Source organism: Nannobrachium achirus (genome assembly GCF_963921795.1).
Source record: "Nannobrachium achirus genome assembly, chromosome: 1".
NCBI lineage: Eukaryota > Metazoa > Chordata > Actinopteri > Myctophiformes > Myctophidae > Nannobrachium > Nannobrachium achirus.
The window spans coordinates 49,298,842-49,322,271 of NC_137810.1; the positions used below are offsets into that span (position 1 = coordinate 49,298,842).

The following is a 23,430-nucleotide window of genomic DNA, read 5'->3' on the forward strand; positions in this document are numbered from 1 at the left end:
CATATTCTAACGTTTTGTGGGGTATTATTTCCATAAATGAATGCCCTACTTGATCATAATACAGCGTCACCCAAAAAGTATCAAAAGTAGCAGATCTGCAAGCTCGAAACGCTGTGCGAAGCGGCGCGTTTTGAGCTTGTGGATCAGCTACTTTTGCCGTTATTGAATTTTAATCCCGAAAAGTAACAGTTTTGGACATACAAGGTTTCCACCCAACAAGAGAATATTTATATATACACACATCCATCGATAGTATAGTGAGCCAATGATGAGTCTACCTTAGAGTTGCTGGTGTACTCTGCAGAGGGGACCGTGATCATGCCCTCGATGTCTCCGCCCAGCTCTGGGACGGTGGCGTCCGAGATGGGCGGGCTGGAGTCCGTGGCTCTGCTCACCCCTCCTCCAGGCGCCCCCGCCTCCATTCCCTCCACTTCGCCTCCACGTGCGTCTTTGGCCTTGCGGTTCTTCAGGGAGCGCTCTTTTCCGATGGGGCCTGGCTTATACTCCTTGGTCTCTACGGGCTCCATCTCCGGGAGCTGGGAGGAGGGTGGAAATGACAAAGATTAGAAGGTTCTTGTTTCTTTTCCCACCAAGGTACTTTAGATAGGGTTTCCTGCAGTTATCAGCACTTTAAAATGTTTGACTTTTCCAAGGCTTATCACAAAACAATCTCTACTTTCTTATGTTTTTGGATTCTTCACTCACCGACCGTTAAGGGATGCAACTAAAACAAAAATGCTCCATGTACTCAAGACTTCAGAGGGTGTAATTTGGGGAGGTTTAAGTACTCCTTTAAAGCCTCCCCCATGGCCAGACATTTAAAATGGAGGTAGAGTTTGAAGATAAACCCAACCATGTGTCCAGGCAGTCTAAGCAGTGATATATATATATTATACCTTCTGTGTTTTGATGGGTCCAGCTCGGGGTTGTTTCTGTCTCTGTTCTTTAGGGGCAGGTAGTTTGTTGTCCAGGACCGTCTCCAGCAAGGCTGGGACGCCGTCACTGTCTGTGCTGCCCGCAGACGACGGGGCTCCAAACTGAATACTGTCCATCCCCAACTCCACAATGCCCTCCACTCCGGACTTCACCCCCTAGTGGAGAGAACATCAACATCAACACTTTACATCTGTCACTTCATAGTTCCTAGTTTATTTAGGAATTGTAAAATGAAACCATGTTCATGCTGTCAACTAACACTATGACTAAATATGCTGACAATTTCATCAACACGTGGATCTAGACTAAAATGCTAGTGAGGGACTAGTGGAGAAGAGATCCAGTAGAACTAAAAGACAAGTCATTTTATGTTTGGTTGTGTTCGGGTGTTGCTCTGAAAATAGCAAATCTACAAGCTCACAACGTGTCGCAGCAGGAGCTTGTAGGTAGGCTATTTTCAGCATGCAACCATGTGTAAAATAAGGCATTAAAATTTTTGACACCATCAAGGCCCGCCAAAACACAAATCAACTAACATTTCAGATCATGACTAAAATATGACTAACTATACTAAACTATTCAAAAGACTATGACTAAAACTCAAATCAAACTTTGCTGTCAAAATGAACACTGAAATGAAACGATATTATATTTCCCTCTCATCCACATTGGCTTTCATGAGTGCAGGTGAAAACTAGATAATATGAGCAGTACCTCAGAGATGACTGTCCCGGTGAAGGATGTGAGAGGTTTGTTCCAGGCACTAACAGAGGGGGGCTGGGGAGGGCTGATTGGACCAACTAGAAGAAAAGACAAAAAAACAAAAATGAGGGGACCCATAAAAATGTGTCCATGACCATCTGCTATTTTCACAATAGAACCGTGTTATACAAAATGTAATGCCTCAACTCTCGTCAGGGTGGAGGGGGTCCCCAGTTAAAAGATAATTATTTTGGGGGATCGCGGCCTGAAAAGGTTGAGAACCACCAATCTCTAGAGAACTGTGGGGCAGGCCAGGGCTACTCACGTTTCTTAACGTCAGGCAGGACGGCGGAGCCGCCGCCCGCATTAACCTTGCTCTCCCACAGCTCCGTGCCCAGAGTGCTGTGTGGCTGCTGCTGGGCAGGGGCCGGGGGTAGCGCGGTCTTAGAGGTGAAGTCCATGGCAGCGGCGGCAGCGGCAGAGGCGGGTACCATGGAAGGTAGTGGCGGTGCCGCCGTTCCTTCCAGAGCCTGTGGGGGGGCAGCGGCGGGCTGCGAGGGGGCCGGGTGGGAGGCATGCTGCTGCTGCTGGGAGGGGGGCAGAGATGGGTGGTGGTCAGTGGTATAAAGTAACCAAGTACATACACTCAAGTACGTCTTACAGTAAGTACACTTTTGTGTTATTTGTACTTTACTGGAGTTTTTCCAATTTACAGTACTTTTACTTCTACTCCACTACATCTCAGAGGCAAATATTGTACTTTCTACTCCACTGCAATTATTTGAAAACGTTACTGGTTACTTTGTAGATTTTGATTATTATTACGAAACATACAGTAACCAACTCAGTCCTATATACACATTTGTTCATTTGTGAAAATAGCCAATCTACAAGCTCATAATGTGTCGCTATGTGACACATTGTGAGCTTGTAGATCTGCTATTTTCGAAAGACTTTATACATTTTACACATCTGAACACTTGTGCAATGGGACATTCTGCATAATGATGAGTACTTCTTACTTTTGGTATTTAGGTACATTTTGATACCAATACTTTTTGTACTTTTACTCAAGTTAATTCTGAATTCCGGACTTTTACTTGTAACAGAGTATTTCTACATTGCAGTATTGACAATTTTACTTAAGTAAAACATACAAGTACCTTTTCCACCACTGGTGGTGGTGGTGGGGGCTGGGGGACGGGAGCTGGGGCAGGCTGAGGCTGTGCCGCTTGCTGCTGCTGCTGCTGTTGTTGCTGCTGCTGCTGCTGCTCTTGTTGCTTGTGTTGTTGTTGCTGCGATTTCTTCGCGAATCTAGGTGGAAGCTTTCCTCCGCTACCTCTGCCTTTTTCACCGGAGCCTTTCTTTCCCCAGTTCTGTCGTGAGAAACATTTATGTTAGCCTACTAAGAGTAAGACCATGTGGCTGATTCGTAAAATGCCTTCTAAAAATCAGTAGTTCTCTTATCTTTTTTTCATAATTATAAATTGTTCAGCGTTTTTTTAAAAGCTTTGTAGAGTTTTCAAAACATTTCCAAAAAATAGCAAGTGTACGCAATGATGTCAACGTCGTGAAGGTCACAATAAAGCATAGCACAAACATGTATTGGTATGACAAGGAAAATAAAAACGTTGAGCATATTACTATAATCACTACAATAGGAACCACACAGAGCCTGTCTGATTTCACAGGCAAGAAGTGATGAGTATGAATCATCTTTCATGGAAGTTCAATCATTGGTGATACAATTGACCGCTCCTCTCTCTGTTTCACCCAGGTGGACAGGGTTTTGACGTTAGGTTTAGGAATCATTTCTGAGACGTTAGGGTTACGTTTAGGCATAGTGTTTGTGGGGTTAGGGTTAGGCGTAGTTTTTGTGGAAGTTAAATGTTAGGGTTTAGACGCCACCTGGGCGACACACCAATGAAAGAGAGAGCCCCCCTTTTCTCTCACCTGGGTGGTTTGCTCCTCCTTTTTCCGTTTCTCCTCGTCCTGCAGGCGTTTCTGTTGTTTACGCGACACCACCTCGGTGAAACCGTCGTCGTTGGGGTTGGACTGGGAGTCCTCCATGGTGGTGACCTCTGGGTGGTCGTCAATAATCACAACACCTTCAGGGAAGAGACAGAGACGCGGACAATGGGGTCATGTTCACATAGTTTTAGGTAGCAGCAACAGATTATCAGCATGCACTTCAGGCCTTGGAGAGAAGCCCTAGTTCCTGCTGGCAGCGCTTAATTTCATTAACTGCGTTCACCTGGTATTCCTAAATGCATTCACCTGGTGTAACAGTTCTAGCTGTAAAATCCAAGCCCCCAGAAAACACAGTAGAACAGTGAAGCTGCTGTCGCCGGGTGGTCAAATCTGGGATAGCAAGCAGTGTGCCTGCTTGGTGCTCAAGCATTCCACATTCGGGCACAAAGATTTGGCGCTCAAATCAAGAAAAACTTTCATTGAAGTGAATAGCTGGGCGTGGGGCAGTCCATCATCTAGATATAAACTCTATGGTATAATTCGGGATTGTTTGAATCAACGTTAGCTGAGACCCTCGCAGTTGAGTGTGCTGGAATGTGGCCTAAGTAACGCCCTAATAAGTTATGTTGAGGCTTTATGGATCCGTTTACATTCCCTGTGCATGAAACCCAGAAGTCCCAGCCTATAGACAGACTCTCTGCATTAAGTCATAACCAGGCTTCTCTCCTCAGAGATGGGAAAGGATGGGAACGAGAAATCTGCTAGGTAACTGTAAGCACCAGCGGTTCTTGCATGATTTAAAAGAAAGTTGCTTTTTAAGAACCTAAATATAATTTCAGACCCACAAATTTCAAAATGTCAAAACAATTTCTCCCCTGTCCAAGCAGGGATTCCCTCTTGAAAGACCTGTAGAAATTTGGTCTCACTCGCTCAATGTTTGCGGTTTCACCCACTTCCTCATTATTCTAACCAAGAAGGAAAAAAATGTAACTTCCCGAATACTTTAAGTTCACTTTCTCCTAAATATATTCATCGCTAGCAACCATGAAAGGATAATTATGCAGCCGTGAACATTAGTCGCTACCGAACTTTAATATAACGTGATATAAAAACAACAAAGAACAAATTAATCAAATGCATTCTTCTTCCCATCATCAACCATCTGAATTAACGTCTGAAAATATAAAAACATTAATATCCCTGATTCTTTTCTAAGAGCTTTGAAGACTTCATTAAGGAACAACAGGAACCACTGATGCAAATGCTCATGTCTTGGTTTAGTTCTTATATACACACATGCATGATGAAAACAGAACACAGGTGTCTGCGTAGGCCACTGAAACCCACGCTACTTGTGAAAATGTGTCATCGTAAAAAAATGTGAATAAACTGAATTATCTACCATTCTGATCTTTTTCAAGAGGAAATCATGGAAGAAAATATGTAAACACTTGTATAAAGTCCACTCACTGGTAGGGCTGTCACGATATGACATTTTACATGACGATTAATTGTCACTCAAATAATTGGCGATTAACGATTTAATTGTGTTTTTGTCGTTGACAATTACATTTCTGTTTGGCTTTTATGCTTTGAAGTTGCACATGGCAGATATGACACATAACCTAAATATACAAAGAAATTGCTGACATATTTGACAACTTTATACTTTAAAAAGAACATTGATAGTGGAAATAGCCGATCTACAAGCTCACAACGCGTCACGATGCGACGCGTTGTGAGCTTGTAGATCGGCTATTTAATATATATGAAGATTTTTCAACATGGAAACGATTATGAAAAATAATCACGATTATGTCAAATAATCACAATTAGACGATTATGTAATAATTGTGACAGCCCTAATGTAAACACTTGTATAAAGTCCACTCACTGGCATAGTTGTTGAGGTCAAACTGCGAGAGTGCGTTCTCCTTAGGTTTCTTGGCAGCCTGCTTGGCTTCGTCTTTGCGGCGTGAAGACTGATCTTTAGCAGGCCTCTGGCCCGCGCCGCCTGCTGCGCCGCCCTGCGCTTCTGGGTTCTGCTGACCTCCAGCGCTGTAGGAGACAAACACAAGAGTTGAGTAGGGCTGTCACAATTATTACATAATCGTCTAATCGTGATTATTTGACATTATCGCAATTATTTTGTCATAATCGTGAATGTTGAAAAATGACCGAAATAGTGGAAATAGCAGATCTACAAGCTCACAACGCGTCGCATCGCGACACGTTGTGAGCTTGTAGATCGGCTATTTCCACTATCAAAGTAATTTTTTAAGTAGTCATATCTACCATGTACAACTTCAAAGCCTAAAAGCCAAACAGAAATGTAATTATCAACGACAAAAACACAATTAAATCGTTAATCGCCAATTATTTGAGTGACAATTAATCGTCATGTAAAATGTCATATCGTGACAGCCCTAGAGTTGAGCATAGTTTACACATCATAATGTATAAGCTATAGCTATGACTAGGATTGGGAACATTGGAGGAACCAGAATCTGTTCCATCACATTTGGATTTTTTTTTTTTTTATCACTCAGGAGCAGGTGGTTCTCAAACTTTAGAATTTCAAGGACCACCATAACTCTGTGAGTGAACTAATGGTTCCATGTGTACACTCTGAGTTACAGACAGACCTCTTAGGGTCCATTTGAAACCTCCCATAGGAAACGTTAAACGGAACCGTTAAGGAATGGTTCAAATAAGGACCCCAACCCTAGCTATGACTCGTGGCTTATCATAGCTCTGAACATTCATACTCAATGCTATGACTCACTGACCAGCATCCTGTCTCTTTGTGTTGGGGAAATCTCAACCCATGAATTAAGAGCTTTGTGATCAGCTCTATGGGAGTCGTACACACGGTTAAGTGTACTTCCTCACCTCCTCCGCCAGTCTCTCTTGGAACTGTCTTGTTATTATGACAATATCTAGGCTCCGACCAAGTACAGAAGCAGTTTATGATCTCCTTGAGCAACACAGAATTCTCCATATCCTCAGGCCAGTCAACCAATCAAAGCTGTAAGACGAGGATGAATAACATGGTGTGAGCTGCTAGAAAACTGTCAGGACACAAGAGCCAAGTAGCTCACAGCCTTAGATATGTTACAAATTACATCTACTGTATGAGTCTTCATCAGATCAGTGGAGCTCCATTTTGAATTAATAATTCTACAACCGTCTATAAACAAATTCACAGCACGCTGCCGTGGCGTGGTGCAAGGCGGTGCTGCTTGAAACTGCAGTTATGATTGCCGCGCTCTATGGATTCTTCTAGGTGGACGCAAACATGTCACGTGTTAAACCCAATTGAAAAGATATGGGGGATATTATATATTTTAAGAGACAGGAGAGATTGCAATTAATGAGGAAAGCAATTACAGACACAGTCATTAGCATGTCAAACAGTCAAATTGGATTTGGCAGAATGGACCTTCAATGCGTCTCGAGTACATTTAAAAATAGATTTTGCGCTCAATAATTTATCCACAGGATGAGTTACCAGGTGGAAACTGGCCAAATAGGTTCTTTGCTGTGGGTGAGGGTTAATAGTGTAGGAATTTAAGGAGACAAAGAACTCTTTTAGACAAAGAGGAAGTTGTTAAGCAGTAGCACATGACCTGAGTGACATTCATGTGATCATGAGAATAATTAAATTAAAACATAGGTCACATATACAAACACAAATCCAATCAGCCATTTTAACCAGGGTTAACCACTCAAAGAAATAACAAATACAAAGAGTATTCTATGGGCTATGGCAGTTTTTACTGTATTAATTGCCCCTCCCCCTGTGCAAGTGAACTTAAGTACACAGTATGTAACCGGAATAATTAGCTTAGTTTAATGGACATACAGTTCTACAGCAATGTTTACATTGCTATAGCCCTGCCTTTCCTCCGACTTCAGGGTCGATTTATGTTCCATGTCTGGTTATTTCCTTTCAGGAGCAGAAGATGACAAGCAAGGCACTGTGGCAAAACAAGAGCGTTGAGACGAGTTGGCCGAGGCACCAAGTGTTTTCATTCTATTCTCCAGCAGAAAGGCCACGGCTGAGAGCAGCAGTCTAAAAATAAGCACTGTCGACTATATATAACAAGACGAAACACTTTGATGGCCATTTATAACAGCAAACCCTGGAGAATGAGATATCGAGGGGGATCAAGAGAAAATGTTAAACAAACAGGGATGAAGGGAAATGTTGAGGGAGATTTATATTTTTGGCTTTCTGCCTTTGATAATACACAGTAGGAGATGGACACGAAACAGAGAGAGACGGGGAGCGACACGCAGCAAAGATTGCCGGCATCGGGACTCAAACCCGCGACACGCCACCAGGCATGTTCTACACAGCAACTTAAAGGCAAATATCACCGACAGGCAACCTCCATAGAATGTATGGAAAACATTAAATGAACGAAACTCGTGTTCTTCAGAGTAATGAAATCCATATGAATAACCTACAGGGAAATGCACTGCATGAACCACTATGCACTTGCTAATGTGGCTGAATAAACCTACAGTTGTATTCAGTGTACGCTGCTCAATGACTCTACTTCATTGTGTAATGTCAGCAGACAGTATTAAATGCTTTGGAAGAGACAATAGCACATTTTGTTGTGTAACTCACCCTCTGCGGCCAGCCCTGCCTCCTCCTCTCCTCTCTCCCTTTGCGCCCGCGTAGCTGCGGCCGCTTTTGGCCCCGCTGTTGCCTCTTCGGTTCGGTCTCTCCGTAGGCCTCTGGTTGGAGAAACTCCTCTTGGCTGCAGCAGGTCCAAGTTCACGTTTGGGAGTCACCCCACCTTCAGGTGAGGTTTTACTCGGGGTCACAGTTCCCTGAGGAGGTGCAGGTGCAGGAGGAGAGGAGGCAGCGGCTGCTGCGTTAGCAGCCTCTAGTGCACCCCTCCTCTCCTCGCGCTCCCTCCGCTCGTTGAAGTCACTGCTCTCCGAGGCAGTTTCCCACTCCTCGTTGGCTTGGTCTGAGGAGTTCTGATTGGACAGGTCAGGCGACTTGGTGCCGACGGCAGTGACAGTGGGGCTGCTCGTGTCAGGCAAGCAGGCTTCTACAGCGGAAGTAAGGTCGGGAGCAGAGGCAGTGGCCCCTACTTCTGCAGGCACAGTGACGGGGGTTCCCGGAGCTCTGGAAAGTGTCGGGGAGAGTGAAATGGGTCCAGCAGCAGAGGCGGCAGGCACCGGGGGCAGAGGGGCAGGGGGACCGGCGCCAGTCTCTCCAGCAGCCAGCCCCGCAGCCTCCCTTTCCTTCAGCCGACGGAAGCGAGGCGGTTTGTCTTGCCTTGGGGGGCGTGCTGGTCTGGGCCGCCGGGGCCTCTCCCTGTTGCTCTGGGGAGCTCCCTCACCAAACTTCTTGCTGTCATATTTGGGGGGTCGTCGGTCACGGTCCGGGTGAGGGTGATCGTATCTGGAGGACGTGGACTCTGCGTCCTCAGGTCTGAATGTCTCCATGGGTTTAGACGGCCATTGAGAGGATGACTCTCTAGCCGACGTCCGCCGGAGAGGAGCCGAACGAGGGGCGCCGCGCTCCCTGGCCCCTCCTCGTCTACTGTACAGCCCTCCCCTGCCTCGCCGGGAGGGCTCTCCTTTAGCGAGGAAGCCTGGCTTAGGCCTGCTTTCATCATCCCCTCGTGGCCCACCTTTCTCCGCCATGTGAGGAGGGCCAAAGCCCGGCTTGTGTGGGCCTGCAGGCCTCGCCTCCCCAGGCAATTCCCGCCTGAGTGGTCGGCTGGGTTTGGTGCTAGGCTCGCGGTCGGAAGGCCCGGTGTCGCTGGCGGACTCTCTCCCGCCTTCGCTTTCTGAATCCGTGTCAGAACCTCTGCGTCGCCTGCGTTTGGGCATGACCTCAAAGTCTGAGCTCTCGCTCCGTGTCTCGCTCTCCTCACGGTTGCGGAAAGCAGCGGAACCTCCAGGAGCCAGATCTGAGCGTAACCTGGGCTCCCGGTAAGGGTAGTCCCCTCGGCTGCGACCCCGGCCTCCCCTGCTCCTCCCCCCGTATGTCCCTCTATAGCTCCGCCCCCTTGAGTAGTATTCCCCTCGACCACGTGCCCCCCTTAAACTGGCATCAATTGGCCACTCCCTCTCTCTGTCCCTGTCCCTATCTCTCTCTCTGTCCATCTCCCTGTCCCTGGGATCTCTGTTCATCTCCCTGTCCCTGGGATCTCTGTTCATCTCCCTGTCCCTGGGATCTCTGTTCATCTCCCTGTCCCTATCTCTGTTCATCTCCCTATCTCGGTTCATCTCCCTCTCCCGTTCCCTCTCTCTCTCCTCTCGTCTGTAGGAGCGCGGAGGCAGATTGGACTCTTTCCTGGAGGGCAGTTTAGGCTCATGGTGCTTGTCATTGCTTGGTGGCTTGTCTGGTTTCTCTTCTTGAGAAGAGGAGGTCGGGGCTCCAGATGAAATCTGAATGTCTCTGGGTCTCTGAGAGATGGAGGGCGTTTCCTCTGCCTCAGCAGCCTCTCTCTTCCCCTCACCCTGAGGCCTGGAGCCCTCGGACACAGCCGCGGCTGCAGAGGGTGCTTTGGCCGCCATTTCCTTCTTAGGCCTCTCCCCCCTTTCCCCTCTCTCGTGCCGCTTCTCTCTCTCCTCCCTCTGCTCCCTCTCCTCTTTCATGTCCCTTAGAACAGGTTTCTTTATTGGCCCAGACCTGCGGAGAGGTCTCTCTCCCCCAGGTCCTTCCCTACGCCCAGTCCCAGACCTCCCACCCCAGCGCAGCTCAGCTTTTTGCTTATTAGGAGCCGGCAAGGGAAGCTTCTCGGCTTTGTGGAGGCCGTCAGCAGGAGGCGTAGCCCTGTTGTTGGTCACAGCAGGCTGGGAGAAGGAGTCATTTCGCGACTTATCGTCTGCCCTCTCCCCCGAGTCCTGGAGCTCAAGTGATTTTGCTCCCAGGGCAAGGCCTTCGAACCTAGGCTCATCCAACTTGAGGGAGTGGCTGGAGCCATGAGAGACACTCCTCTGGAGCATGGCCTGGCCGAGGGCTTCCACCTCTTCTCCACTGGGAAGGCCTGGCTCCTCGGGGTCAAAGCCAGAGCTGACCGGCGGCCTGTCTAGGGGCCCAGTGGCATCCTCTGGGACCTGGCCGAACACAGACAGGGACTCTGTGGGGTCCCGAAAGAAGTCATTTTTACGCGAGTCCATTGAGCTGTGGTCCTGTTGGTACATGGGTGGAAGTCCCCTGTCCAGATCTAACCCAGAGTCCATCCTGCAGACAGAAAAACAGGGGATGAGATGAGAGCTGTATTTAGAGATCTATCAAAAGGAGCAATCATTGACCCATTTAGACCTGGAAAGAATCTGTGTAACTTTAGATTTTAACTTGACCTATTCAAAAATAGCAGATATACAAGCTTATAGCGCGGCACCGAGTGTCGCGCTTTGAGCTTGTAGATCTTTTTTTTTATCATGAAAATTCATGCAAATCTTTGAGTATACATTTTTGAATAGGCCAAATACATATAATATTGGGGGTCCTTGACATGAAAAGGTTTGAGCAACACTGAAACAGAAACATTACGTTAGGATTAGGTTTCTCACCTGGGTTCCTTGCCGTCATCCCGTCCCATAGGGGGAGTGACGGACGGTAAGGGTTCTGAGGGAGGGTACGGGTCAGAGCCCCACACCATGCGTGGCTCCGAGGGCAGACCGTGGTCTCGGATGGGGCGGGTCAGGTGGTCGAAGGAGTCCGAACTGGAGCTGGAGTTGTCCCCTGGTTCCCTGCGCACAATCTGCTTAGGAGGCATCCTCCCTGTAGAGGACATGTCAGGACAACGGTATTTAACAGAGGATAACATTTACACACATTTCTTTGGTAGTGAGTTTCTACTGGAATGTCTGCTTTATTTTATAGGACAGTGTAGGATAGTGTGAGAATGACAAAATAAACGAACAGTTCGGGTCACGAGTTACGCATTATTATACATGCAAACTCTTACAGCTACCAACCAGGACTCACTGAATTTACCCTCAATGGGCTATCTGTACAGCAGCCATATTGGAAAGAAATTGGGACACTTCTTACTTCCTTCACAGGTGATGCTGATTAAGGTTGTGTTCCGTTGTGGTCAAAGAGTCAGGGTGCACATATTTTGAATGTTGACTCACTGGAAACACTCTGCTACACCAGTGGGTCTCAAAGTGTGGTCCAGGGACCCTCATGGTTCCTTGGGGGGTTCCAGATGGACCCTTACGGGTGTGTAACTCAACCAAATGGAAGAGTCCATTTGGTTCCATTTTACACTCAGAGTTATGGGGTCCTTGCAAATTAAAACGTTTGAGAACCTCTGTGCTACACTATAAGGAACAGAGCCTTCATTAGAACGTTGATAACACCTGTGAAGGAAATAAGGAAGGGGGCCCAATTCTGCCACTGCACAACCATGCAGCAAATTGTCGTTGTCGGGTGGAAACCTTGTATGTCCAAAACCTTTTGTTTTGTATTTATCATTTAAAAAAAACGTTTGTTTTGTATTTATCATTTTAAAAAATATTTAAACTAGTGAAAACAGCCGATCTACAAGCACACAACGCCTCGCACATGTACAAATCTGAAACTTGGAGATCCAAGGTTTCTGCCCGACAGTGACGATAGACTGTATCACTAACCGGGATGCATGTTAGGTGGCATGTCCATGGGCGGTCGGCCCGACATCATGCGGGGGTCCATGTAGGACTGCATCATGATCCAGCGGGGGTCGAAGCCCATAGAGGCCAGGTGTTGGTGGTGGGGACCCATGGGCTGGTACATGGAGCGGTGCTGCTGCTGCTGCTGGGACGGCGGGGCTACTCCACCACTAGAGGGCGAAACGGAGCGTCCAGTCTGCTGCTGCTGCTGCTGTTGTTGCCACTGCTGTTGTTTCATCTGCTCCTGTGTGACCGAGAGGGAAAGTTCAAGTTAAGATCCAAGGTAGAGCACTAAACTAAGGCCTAGGCCAGACGGAGCTGGATATTTCATATATCCCGGTTTTTCAGATATCCACATAGAAAAATATCTAGGTCCACACGACAAAGATATCTAGGTCTAAAATAATCTGAGTCCCCAGACCTTCACTAGGGGGACAAGCACACACACAGTAAAGTCTTCAGAGATATCCGGGTTACATGTCTACACGGATCCAGTGATTTGGATATTTTTCAATGTCTCCACTTATTTATCCGGTTTAAAAAATATCCAGCTTTGCGGCCAAAATATCCAGCTTTGTGTGGCTGCAAGCCCCAACCGCACAAAAAAGTTGTCTAGCAAATGACTAGCTTCAGAAATATCCAGCTCCGTGTAGCCGGCACCTTTATTGTAAGTAGCCACTAAAGTAAAGATTTAAAAAAAGAGAGTTATACTACAAGGAAGAAACAAAAACAAGTGCGGACCACTTCACTTCAGTAGACAATTTACAACTTAGGCATTAAACTTATATTCTTATCCAGAGAGAAAGTAATAGATCACAGTAAGTGGCATGAACTCTAGTCAACCAGCAACAAAGTATTATCTAAATGCCAAGAACTGATACAAAGAAATAAGGAGTGCTAGGGGGTGAGGTTGAGTCAGAGGAGTTTTGAGGGAGGGGGGGGGGGGGGGGTCATTCCGCAGCCAGGAGGTAGATAATAGTATAATAGTGTTGCTCTAAAAGACACACAAACCTGCTGCCTGAGGAAGCGAGGAGGCAGGGACTTCTGGAATTGTTTGGAGTAGCCCGAAGTAAGAGCGGGCCGCATGGCAGCCCCCGCCTCTCCCTCTAGCTCTGGAGGCACCACAGGGCCGTCCTCCCCGGTAGGGGGGTCCATACGCGGCAGGGACAGGTGGGGCTCATCCACTGTTAGAAGGAACACACACAAATACAGGTAACATAAATGTATTTTGGAATCAGTACAAGTAATATACTTAAATATATACTGATAATAAATATTGTATATCGTCGCTGTCGGGTGTAAACCAACCATGTCCAAAACTAACTTTTCAGGATTGAAATTCATGTATAGCAAAAGTAGCAGATCCACCAGCTCGAGACATGGCGCCAAGCATTGCGTTTTGAAACACATAACTCCGCGCCACATTTCGAGCTTGTAGATCTGCTACTTTTGATGCTTTTGTGTGACTCTGTAGTATGATCAAGTAGCGTATTCATTTAAAATGTAAAAGAGAGAATATAGAGATGGAGCAACAACGTATAAATCTTTCACAACAATGTCAGACTCCATGAGTGGGCTAACCTCTGCCGTCGTCCATGTTGAAATAGTCTCGGATAGGCATGGGTGTCCTGTCAGCTTGGTTCTCCTCCACCAGAGGCCCTTCCTCGGCCAGGGGGCCCTCGGGTCCACTCGGAGGCTCCGGGGTTACAGCGACGGGCCTCTGCACCGGGTCAGGGACAGGGAGAGGGGGGCTGGGCTGGCAGGGGACGAAGTGCACCTCCTCCTCCACACTGGGCTCCACTCTCTCCATCTCCCTCTCCCTCTCCATCTCCATCTCCATCTTCTCCCTCTCTCGCTCTGCCCGCTCTCGCTCTGCCATCTCCCTCTCTGCCATCTCCCTCTCTGCCCTCTCTCTTTCCACCAGCTCTCTCTCCCTGTCCGGCAGAGGAGCTTGCATGACTGGAGGCTGGGGCTGTGAAACCGGCACAGAGGGGGGAGAAGGGCTGGACACGGGTGCCGGAGCCGACAGCGGGGGCGTTTCCTCTCGAGCTGCTCCGCTTTCCTCGCTAGCGGCGTCGGTGGCGGCGGGCGTGGGTTTGGTCTCGGATACCGCAGGTCTGTGTTTCTCGTTGAGGCGTTTGAGTTTTTCGGCGCACGCGGCGAGCCGCTGCTCGTCCATGCGTCTCTCCTCCTCCTCTCGTCTCCGCCTGGCTCGTTCCACGGCTTCCGAGAGGTCTGATTGCTTCTTGCGCTTCAGCCGCCAGGCCTCCGAGTCCTCCTCCCCGGCAGGTGGCGCGGCGGTCAACGGTTTGGCACCGCGCGATGCAACACCACTCACCGAACGACCACCCTGACCCTGAAGAAGGGAAAATTAGTCAAAACTACTGATTCAAGCCGTCGTTGAAGTCTAACATTCGGAATTGCAGAGGTATTTCCAGCATAAAAGTCCGAATATGTCACAGGACATTTGGCATGTTACACAAACTAAGCCAACATTACCATTCACCTTCCCATTCACTGTTTTTAGAACATTTGAGCATCAAGGGGAGAGAAAAAGCAGTGATCACATTAAGTACATAATTGCTGTGTGCTATTTTTGTCAATGTTGTGCACATCAGTCCCACCTGATAGTCCTGTGGAGGTGCAGTCTTATTGTACTGCCCCATGCTGCCTGGAGATGGCCCTCGGTCCTCTGACCCTTCCTTCCGACCCTCCTGGTTTTCTGAGGTCCGAGACCTCATACGCTCCATTTTACCCATCCACTCCCTGGACGAGAAATAATTCTCAGTTTAAACTCCACCACCTAAAAAATGATCTGCTTTATGAGACAAACCGTAAATAAACAAGGCCAAATGGTTTACCAATTTTCTCCTTTCTCCTTAGCAGCTTGGTTCTCCTCATCATCACTGAAGTTAAGTTTTTCTGTGTAGTCCACCTCCATCTGGGCACCTGGACAGAAAGGGAAATACGAAATGGTATAAGACCAGAGGCCAGTTCCCCATCAACCTGACACCATTTTTTTGTATCAATGGGAAATGTACTGCTTGATTAGAACATTGTTACCCAGAATTAAATCCAGAGTATGCCTAGCTTTGTGTCTATTCACTAACCCAATAGTGGATAGAGATAATAAATATGCAAATGAATCAATCAATCCATAGCTACTGACCAGCCCAGCCCTCGTCAGCCTCCGTGTCCAGGTTGTCCAACTCTTTGAGCTCGGTGGCGCTGATGATGGAGGGTCTGTCAGGGTCCTGGTGCCAGGACTGAGGGGGACCCTGGGGAGGCCGAGTAGGCCGAGGGGCCCTGAATAAACAGCACAGAAGTTCTCATTTTGATGCAGCTTTTGTTTGGAATGAACATGTATATTAATTTGCCACAAAACTGTACAGCATGATGCCCCACACTAAGACAGGGGTCCTCAGAGTTACTAGAAGGGGGGGCCAACAAATCGTTTTGTCACAGGATTCTCTTTTTTACATTGACTCATTGTTGGCCACGTGACGAGTTTGACGAGCATAGGCTAGCTGTTCGCTAGCCTATGGGTCACCAATTATTTTCCGATTCTCCTGGACGTCACCGGACACGTTGATGACGTACAAAAAAAGATTTCCCCTTTTTTTGGAATTTAAAAAAAAAAAAAGTCTGGATGTGTAAGGGAGAGGGTCTGGACACTTTACTGGGTGGAACTTTAGCTAAAAATAGCAGATCTACAAGCTCACAACAACGCCTCACGCTGCGATGAGCTGCGAGCTTGTAGATCGGCTTTTCTTTATCGGCAATAGGTTTGGTGTAGAGGGGGGAAAAAAGAGCAGACCAACAACATGTTTTCTATATATTGAGTGTTTGAGTGGTTTACTGTCTGAAAATACAAATTAACATGAATGATAGTGCTGTCAAACAAGTCTATGTGTAGTGTGTGTGTGGGGGAGGTCCCTGCTTCATCTGCCTCTCTGCTAAGGGTCCTTGGCCTGAAGATCTTGGCAGAGACAGGCTCCTGACCAATGGGCCACATGGCTTGGGAACAGTTTGTTCCCAAGGCTACTTACTAGACGACATGTTTTCTAACATTTGTGTAATGGGGGCAGAAAGAAAAACGTATTAGTGTTCATTATGTAACAGTAGTTATCAGGTTAGGGCATTTGAATGTATGGAGGGCTGTGAACTCACTTGGCTCCATCTTGTTGCGAAGGGAATCTGAAGTTTGCTTGGCCTGGGGCAAACGGCATTCGAGGATAGGCATGGAACATCTACGCAAAAGCACAGGAACACCAATCTTTAGACCATCAACAAAGAGCTGTCAGACTGAGAATATGTACAGTACAGAGGTCACGCTAGGACTTTAAACTGCCAGCCAGAATGTCTAGACATTTGTCAGTTTTACTGGCCATATCAATTTTCAATGCATGCCATGAAACACACTGTAGTGCTACGGTGGTAAATAACCCATTAGAGCTTGAAGACGTTACATAGCTCAACAATGCGCTTAACTGTGGAGCTTACAAGCATCGACACTGTACATTCACATGAGTTCAAATTTGAGAAATCATTGCAAAACACGCATATTACCACTGCACAGCATGGGGGTTTACAAGATACACAAAGCTAAGCAAGGTCAAAGAGAAGTGGTTCCAAGGGGTGCCCAGCAAAATGTGTCAATACATCATCACAATCATTTTAACCACTTCATTCATTTCTTGAAAATCTTGAAACTAGGGATGTGAGAGTGGGGGAGGGAGAGCGAGTGAGACCAAACCTCCATGTGTGATACACTCGCCTGGGTACCAGCCTGCTTGCTAACGCTACGTTCCATGTCACTACGCTTCTTAAGTTCTAGTCTCTCAAGAACAGCCTCCATGCTAACGCAAAGAAGAGCAATCATTTATTATCTGCGTTCTAAACCTGATGGCATAAGTTGTTTTGATTAAAGTAATGCGCCGTTGTGCTCTCCTCTCAGCTGCTGCTTAGCGCAAAAAAATAAAATAAAGAAAAAATAAATCGTTTGACATGTCGATTTTCGGCTTCGACACGTCAATTCGCAAATAATGAGTCGTTTAACATCCCTACTTGTCATAAAAATGTTAATAAAAATCCAGAAATGACCGGCCTAAAGTGACATCTGGCACAACATATGATATGATTTAAGAACTACCTCACACAGGAGAACCTGTTAGTTCATTATGTTGCCACTTACGTAAGGTGGCATCATACTCCGGAACGGAGGGTGGAGCTGTGGTGCTACACCTACACCAGCAGGAGGCTGCTGCCCCCCGTTGAGTTTGGGCTGAGGGGGACCCGACGGGGGCATCCTCTCCCTGGCCTCCCTCTTGCCATCACTGGCCAGGGTCCGGCCCTGCTCGTCAGTCTCCCCGGGGGGCGAGGAGGTGCCGGGGCCTGTGCTGACCTCCTCCGGTGCCCTGCTCTCCATCTCAGGGGTGCTGGGTGCAGTGATCAGATTCCTCCCGCCTCCCTCGCGCCAGCTGCCCACATCTAGGGAGAAATTGAGAATGCACAGAATATTGATTTTTGCTTGACCTAATCCCATTGTCAAGGAGAGAGCACGGTCCCCGAGCAGCAGGCAAATAGGAAGCGATCAATAAACATGCACTGAGACAATGTTTATGTGAGACAATGTACATCCTGTGTGTATTGCGGGTAGGGATGGGACGATATGAAAATGTCAAATCACAATTATTGTGACAAAAGAAATCGTGATTTGCGATATCATTTTTTGGCAAAGACATTTGATAGAGTGAAAAAAAGACAAGTACGTATATTATAAGTACCTTTACCAATTATAGAAGGTTTAAGTGGTACCGGATATGCAGCTTGGCAAATAAAAGGTGAATTGATCCATGACGGAGGACGCTATCACAATAAATTAAATCTCCACAATACGATTATCGTGAGTGTTTTTTTATCACGATACACGATAATATCGCTTATCGTCCCATCCCTAATTGCAGGTTTGTGTGCAGATGTAGGCAGCCATACTTTGAGGTCTAAGGCTGGGGCCAGGTCCATAGGGCTCCTCGTCTTGACCGTCCCCTTTCTCCGCCTCACCGGCCGCCTGCAAGCTGGGGAACTCCTGTTGGAACTGGCTGCTCACACGGGGAGCCCCTGTACAAGACAGCCGTGACAAAAGTAGAAGAATCACACAACACTCACAGAAATATGCTTTGGCTACGTTTTTATTTAGTTGGGTAAAGGCAGCCTAGAAATGCCATTTCGGCCATTTCGGCCTCAGCATTGTGTTATGAACACAGCACTTGAGATTTAAATTATTTGGCATTTGAGCTGATGCAATCATTACACACCGTTTGGTATCCAGTGGAAAAATGTAGCCGAACTCCAACACAGGTAGTCATTGTTTAAAAGATATCTTTATGGCATTTCCGTTTCATGATGCAATAGAGTAGCGACAGGCGATAGAGCTAGGCTTTAGGCCTGATTCAAATCCATGCCATCACAACAGTCACTATTGTGAGATTGAGCACCATTTTCATGATGAACAATCCATGACTAGGGTTGGACACGGTAACCGCCGTACCGCCGTACCGCCGTACCGCGGTAAACCGAGGTCTACCGCGGTGTCAGTGTGCTTACCGCGGTAAAAAAAGACAAAAAAAAAAAACAAGCGAGTTTTAAAACAGGGGAGAAGCGAGGACCGCATGCGCTCCATGCCGCTCTGCTCTGGGCCGTGTACCACATGTTGGAAGCCACATACGTCACTCTCACTCTCAGAGACACAGAGTCAGGCCAGGGCACCACAGCAGCCGCGAGAGGAGTACAGAGCAGCGTAAACTTTCTCTGTAATCCACACAACACAAGGATGTTAAATGTACATACCTTGTGTTGTGGCATATGTTTTTTTATTCATACGGATTACTGGCGGAGCGCGGGACGCGTGGACTAAAACCGAAAATGAAACTATTTTACTTTTTCCACCGCGTCGCACGTTTTGCCCCGTCCGGCGGCGCGTCGGCGATTTTATAACCTTTTCTTGTAACTAAAACCTGTATATAGCAGCACTCAATCACTGCGATTTGAGAGTTGAGACGTGACGTGAGTTTACAGAATCACTGTACACGATCTGACTACCCGTCCTCTTCTGGTTTGTTCACACAGCTGTTTGTGTCTGAAAAGCTAAGTAGCTAGCCTACGTTACTATGGTAACCCGACAGTACAGATCTAAAAGCTCAGAATGCGTCCCGGATGCGATGTGTTGTGAGCTTGTAGATCTGCTCCTTTCAAAGCCATACCCGCTGTGCTGTACGGAGAAGTATAACTCGGGCAGTCAGGCTGTGAGGCGACTTTAGGGAAGATGATTGCAATATTTTGGCTTATCGCCGAACCTTAATTAATAGATACGGGGGTGCGGTAATTACCGCAGTACCGGCGGTAAATGGGAAGACGGTAATCGCGGTAACAAAATGTTGATACCGCCCCAGGCCTATCCATGACGTTATGTGAGCACTGCAGGTTTGACACCGGGGGAAGAATTCAGGATGCTACTCACCTTCTGGCTGTGTCTGTGGCTTGCTGTTGGCCCAGGAGCGGCTACCCCCAATGGAAAGCTCCTGAGGTGGGGGGGCTGGTGCTTTGGTCGGGGGCGGGGGAGTCTCCGTCTGCCTGTGGTGCAAAAACAACAATGGGGGTTGGAAGTCAGAGAGAAATAAAGAAGGGGTCGCATTTCCAGTGGGGCAAGAGCTGCATCGTATGTAGGTGTGTTTGTGTGCGTGTTAATATGGCCCACTTCAGTGCATACACACATACAAGTTGTCTGCTGCCTCAGTTTAGGAGGTACAGTATCAGGGCTTGGTCGACTGCATGGCAAGTAAATAAAACGTTTGGGTAAGTGGAGTTTGCTTTCAAGTTTCCCGACGGGCAAGTGCATCCCGTCTACGTTAAATATTAGAGACCATTTATGCAAAACGCAGCTACCTTTTTACAACTTGCATTTGCGCCACTCAGCAGTTAGCAATTGGATTTAACATTAATTTCTTCTTCAAGCGCAAATATTACCTATCATTTTATAACGGATGATTTACTTTTCGGGCAAGTGGGCATGACCTTTGGTGCAAGTGCCATGACCTGTACTTGCCCGACAGGCGAGTGCCTCTGAGACCTCAAGTGTCAACCCCTGTACAGTATATGTGAAGGTGTTTGGTTTCGTATTGTATACGTGTTCATGTCATTCATGTCACCTCTCCTCCGCTCCCTCAGGTCGAGATGCCCAGCCGCTGCCGTCCTTGGGGACGATGTTAACGTTTGGGTCGTTGCCCTTGTTCTCCGCCTTTAAGCTGGGCAGGCTGGCCGGAGGGGGCATGCGCCGGCTGCCAGCAACTTTGCCCAAACTCTGGAGCCCATGTCTGGCAGCCACTGCAGTCAGGGACAAAACAGATTAGAATGTAAAGAAAGACGTTGCGTGAGATTACTTCATACTTGTGCCAAGATTTCAACCCGATCCAACTGCCTTTGACTACCATTATAAAATGAAAGTTAGGCATTTCATAAAATAAAAAACCTAAGTGGAAAGAATTGTGCATACAAAATGTAGTGCTTATCTGTGGTTTGCGAGATTAGCCCCGGACAAACAAAACACACAACCAGACAGTCAGACACATTTGTAGACCGCTCGCCTCCTACAGAGCCACACCGTAAAGATAACTATCCTTTTTCTTGATTTCATGCCATTTTATAATATTATCCAGCAAGGCAGTATACAGTGAGGATTGTGGATAGAGTGACGTGCATGTTTGCAATGCGTACAAATAGATGTTCTATCTCATGATTCATGACTATGCCTTATGAGTTGAGCAAGACAGGCTTCTGACATTGAATGTGTGTAATGAAACAAAACCAGGGTCTACACGCCATCAATGAATGCAAGCACGGGGTCACGGTTCACTCACTGGCAATTGCTATTCTGCCATTTCTAGTGTGTGTGTGTGTGTGTGTGTGTGTGTGTGTGTGTGTGTGTGTGTGTGTGTGTGTGTGTGTGTGTGTGTACAGTATGCATGCACATATCCGTGTGCAGATAAGAGTGGCAGTGTGAACTCACCTGCAGTTTTCTGGGTTTCCAGAGATTTGCCCTTGTAGGTATTGAAGAGGCTAAGGGTTGCATACTTTGTCTTGCCATCCTTTGCCTTGGTGCTGCTCTGCCCTGACTTCTCTGACATTTCGCTGGAAACTCATCGAGTCTGGTCCTCTGGTCACACCCCCAGAACCAGCCTCCTAAAGGCACCAGGTGGAAGACACACAGGAGGTAAGGTCAGATAAAAGTGTAGACATGAAGGAAGACTGGAATTAGTTCCCAGCCAGCTTCTTATATTCATGATTTGGCAGACTTTTCGGTCCATATACTTTGCTTACAAGACCTCACTGTAAGAAAAATGTACACTGGAAGGTCAGGCAATAACAAAATATGCACCCAAGAAACGATATCAGTTGCCAGCCGCTTTCCATTCAAGCTGTGCTGAGACCAGGCCAACTTAAAACCACTTGCTCTGCTAAGAACACACAGGGCTGAAAAGCCACACTGCATGGAGATATAATACGGAGTCATACAGCTGCAGAGAAGCTGCTCTGACTGAGTTATTGTGGTGAAGGAATGAAACAAGTACGATGGGAGAGGGAGAGAGATAGAAGTGATTCTTCCCATAACCAGAATGATACCTTCTCTCTGCTCATAGGGGCATGTCCTGTTGCCATGCCTGCACAACCTACGACAACAGGCAGAGTAGCCAATGGAGAGAGGCTGGGAGGAGGAATAGAGTGAAAACCAGCAGGGGATGAGAAGGAAGAGGAGTTTGTGTGTGTGTGTGGAGTGGGCAAGAGGTAGAGCAGACGGAAAAAGCCTGAAGCAAGACAGAAAGTGAGCATTAGAGTACACATGAGAAAAGTAAAAGGACAAGAGATGTTGCATTTGGAGCTTCCGTCTCTTTCCCAGAGTCACACAGGGGTAATTTATAATTGATGGAGAGTGGTCCTGTTGGCTAGGAGAGACAGTGGAGCACCTGATAGTCTTTCTCTGAACAGTTTGCCCATACAGCATGCAAGTCCTCATACAGGAGGCATGGGGACTTCTACTCAGATGTAGGGATGGGATGATATGAAAATGTCATGTCACAATGTCAAAATTGTGATTTACAATATTAATCAAAACATTCATTAACATTCATTAATAATAGCGATTAAAGATTTAATTGTGTTTTTGTCGTTGACAATTGCATTTCTGTCTGGCTTGTAGGCTTTGAAGTTGCATAACCTAAATATACAAAGAAATTACTGACATATTTGACAACTTAATACTTATAAAGAACGTTGATAATGGAAATTGCCAATCTACAAGCTTGTGACGCATTGTGAGCTTGTAGATCTGCCATTTCCACTATTTTTGTTCAGAATGTTTGAAAATATGTGAACATTTTTTATGACAAAATAATTGCGATCATGTCAATTAATTGCGATTAGATGATTACCGGTATGTAATAATTGTGACAGGCCTATGTGACTTAACAAAAAAGGTCAGCCGGTTTGTGCCAAAATGTTTGGCGTGTGTTGGGAGGTGTTATGGAAAGAGGTTGATAAGATGCAAGGCAGACAGAGTCAGTGATAATGGTCCACGTCCGTTCTACAACCAACAGAGGAACCACGGCCGAATCCTGGGTACATGGGGTCAGCCAAGGACATGCTGTGATTGCCAAGGTTACTTAACATCAAACCTCTCCTCTACTTCTCAGACGGTTTTATCAGCTCAAACCTTCTTGGGGGTGCAAGGGAAGAATCTTTATCAAAACAAATACCACTTCCTGACCCTCAACTGGTTAAGTCCAACCTCTGGCTGTTAGGGATGGGACGATATGAACATTTCATGTAAAAAAGAATTGTGATTTACGGTGTTATCGCGACAATCAAAATATCCCCAACAAGCCAACATCCATGACCCCGGTGCAGAACATTTGCCAGAAATGTGTAGATATCTACAAAGTCACAACGCGTCACGAGCTTGTAGATCGGCTATTTTTTGGCAAAGAGATTTGGTAGAGTGTGGAACAAAAGACTATCAAGTACGTTATTTCCAGGTCCGTTTTACCAATTATAATGTGTAAATGGTACCAGATATGCAGCTCGGCAAATAAAAGGTAAATTGATCCCAGTGCATGACAGGGGATAATT

General features: G+C 46.8%; 1 protein-coding gene across 3 annotated transcripts in view; it reads right to left on the reverse strand.

The window, feature by feature from the left end:
- prrc2c (proline-rich coiled-coil 2C) overlaps positions 1-23,430 on the reverse strand; it is a 44,832-nt gene that overhangs the window by 18,147 nt on the left and 3,255 nt on the right. For 2 of the 3 annotated variants that reach the window (XM_080723145.1, XM_080723143.1), the window contains exons 2-22: positions 21,314-21,486; positions 20,457-20,631; positions 19,769-19,881; positions 18,244-18,369; positions 17,444-17,739; positions 16,420-16,499; positions 15,419-15,555; positions 15,111-15,198; positions 14,874-15,015; positions 13,831-14,605; positions 13,261-13,433; positions 12,232-12,493; positions 11,164-11,374; positions 8,249-10,831; positions 5,504-5,667; positions 3,592-3,746; positions 2,802-3,014; positions 1,964-2,225; positions 1,651-1,736; positions 897-1,091; positions 279-536 (exon numbers count right to left, since the gene is read on the reverse strand). In XM_080723145.1, the coding sequence (XP_080579271.1) occupies positions 279-536; positions 897-1,091; positions 1,651-1,736; positions 1,964-2,225; positions 2,802-3,014; positions 3,592-3,746; positions 5,504-5,667; positions 8,249-10,831; positions 11,164-11,374; positions 12,232-12,493; positions 13,261-13,433; positions 13,831-14,605; positions 14,874-15,015; positions 15,111-15,198; positions 15,419-15,555; positions 16,420-16,499; positions 17,444-17,739; positions 18,244-18,369; positions 19,769-19,881; positions 20,457-20,631; positions 21,314-21,431 (6,612 nt within the window). In that variant the 5' untranslated portion in view covers positions 21,432-21,486. The remainder of the gene's footprint in view (positions 1-278; positions 537-896; positions 1,092-1,650; positions 1,737-1,963; positions 2,226-2,801; positions 3,015-3,591; positions 3,747-5,503; positions 5,668-8,248; positions 10,832-11,163; positions 11,375-12,231; positions 12,494-13,260; positions 13,434-13,830; positions 14,606-14,873; positions 15,016-15,110; positions 15,199-15,418; positions 15,556-16,419; positions 16,500-17,443; positions 17,740-18,243; positions 18,370-19,768; positions 19,882-20,456; positions 20,632-21,313; positions 21,487-23,430) is intronic. The other variant, XM_080723144.1, reaches the window with a different exon arrangement.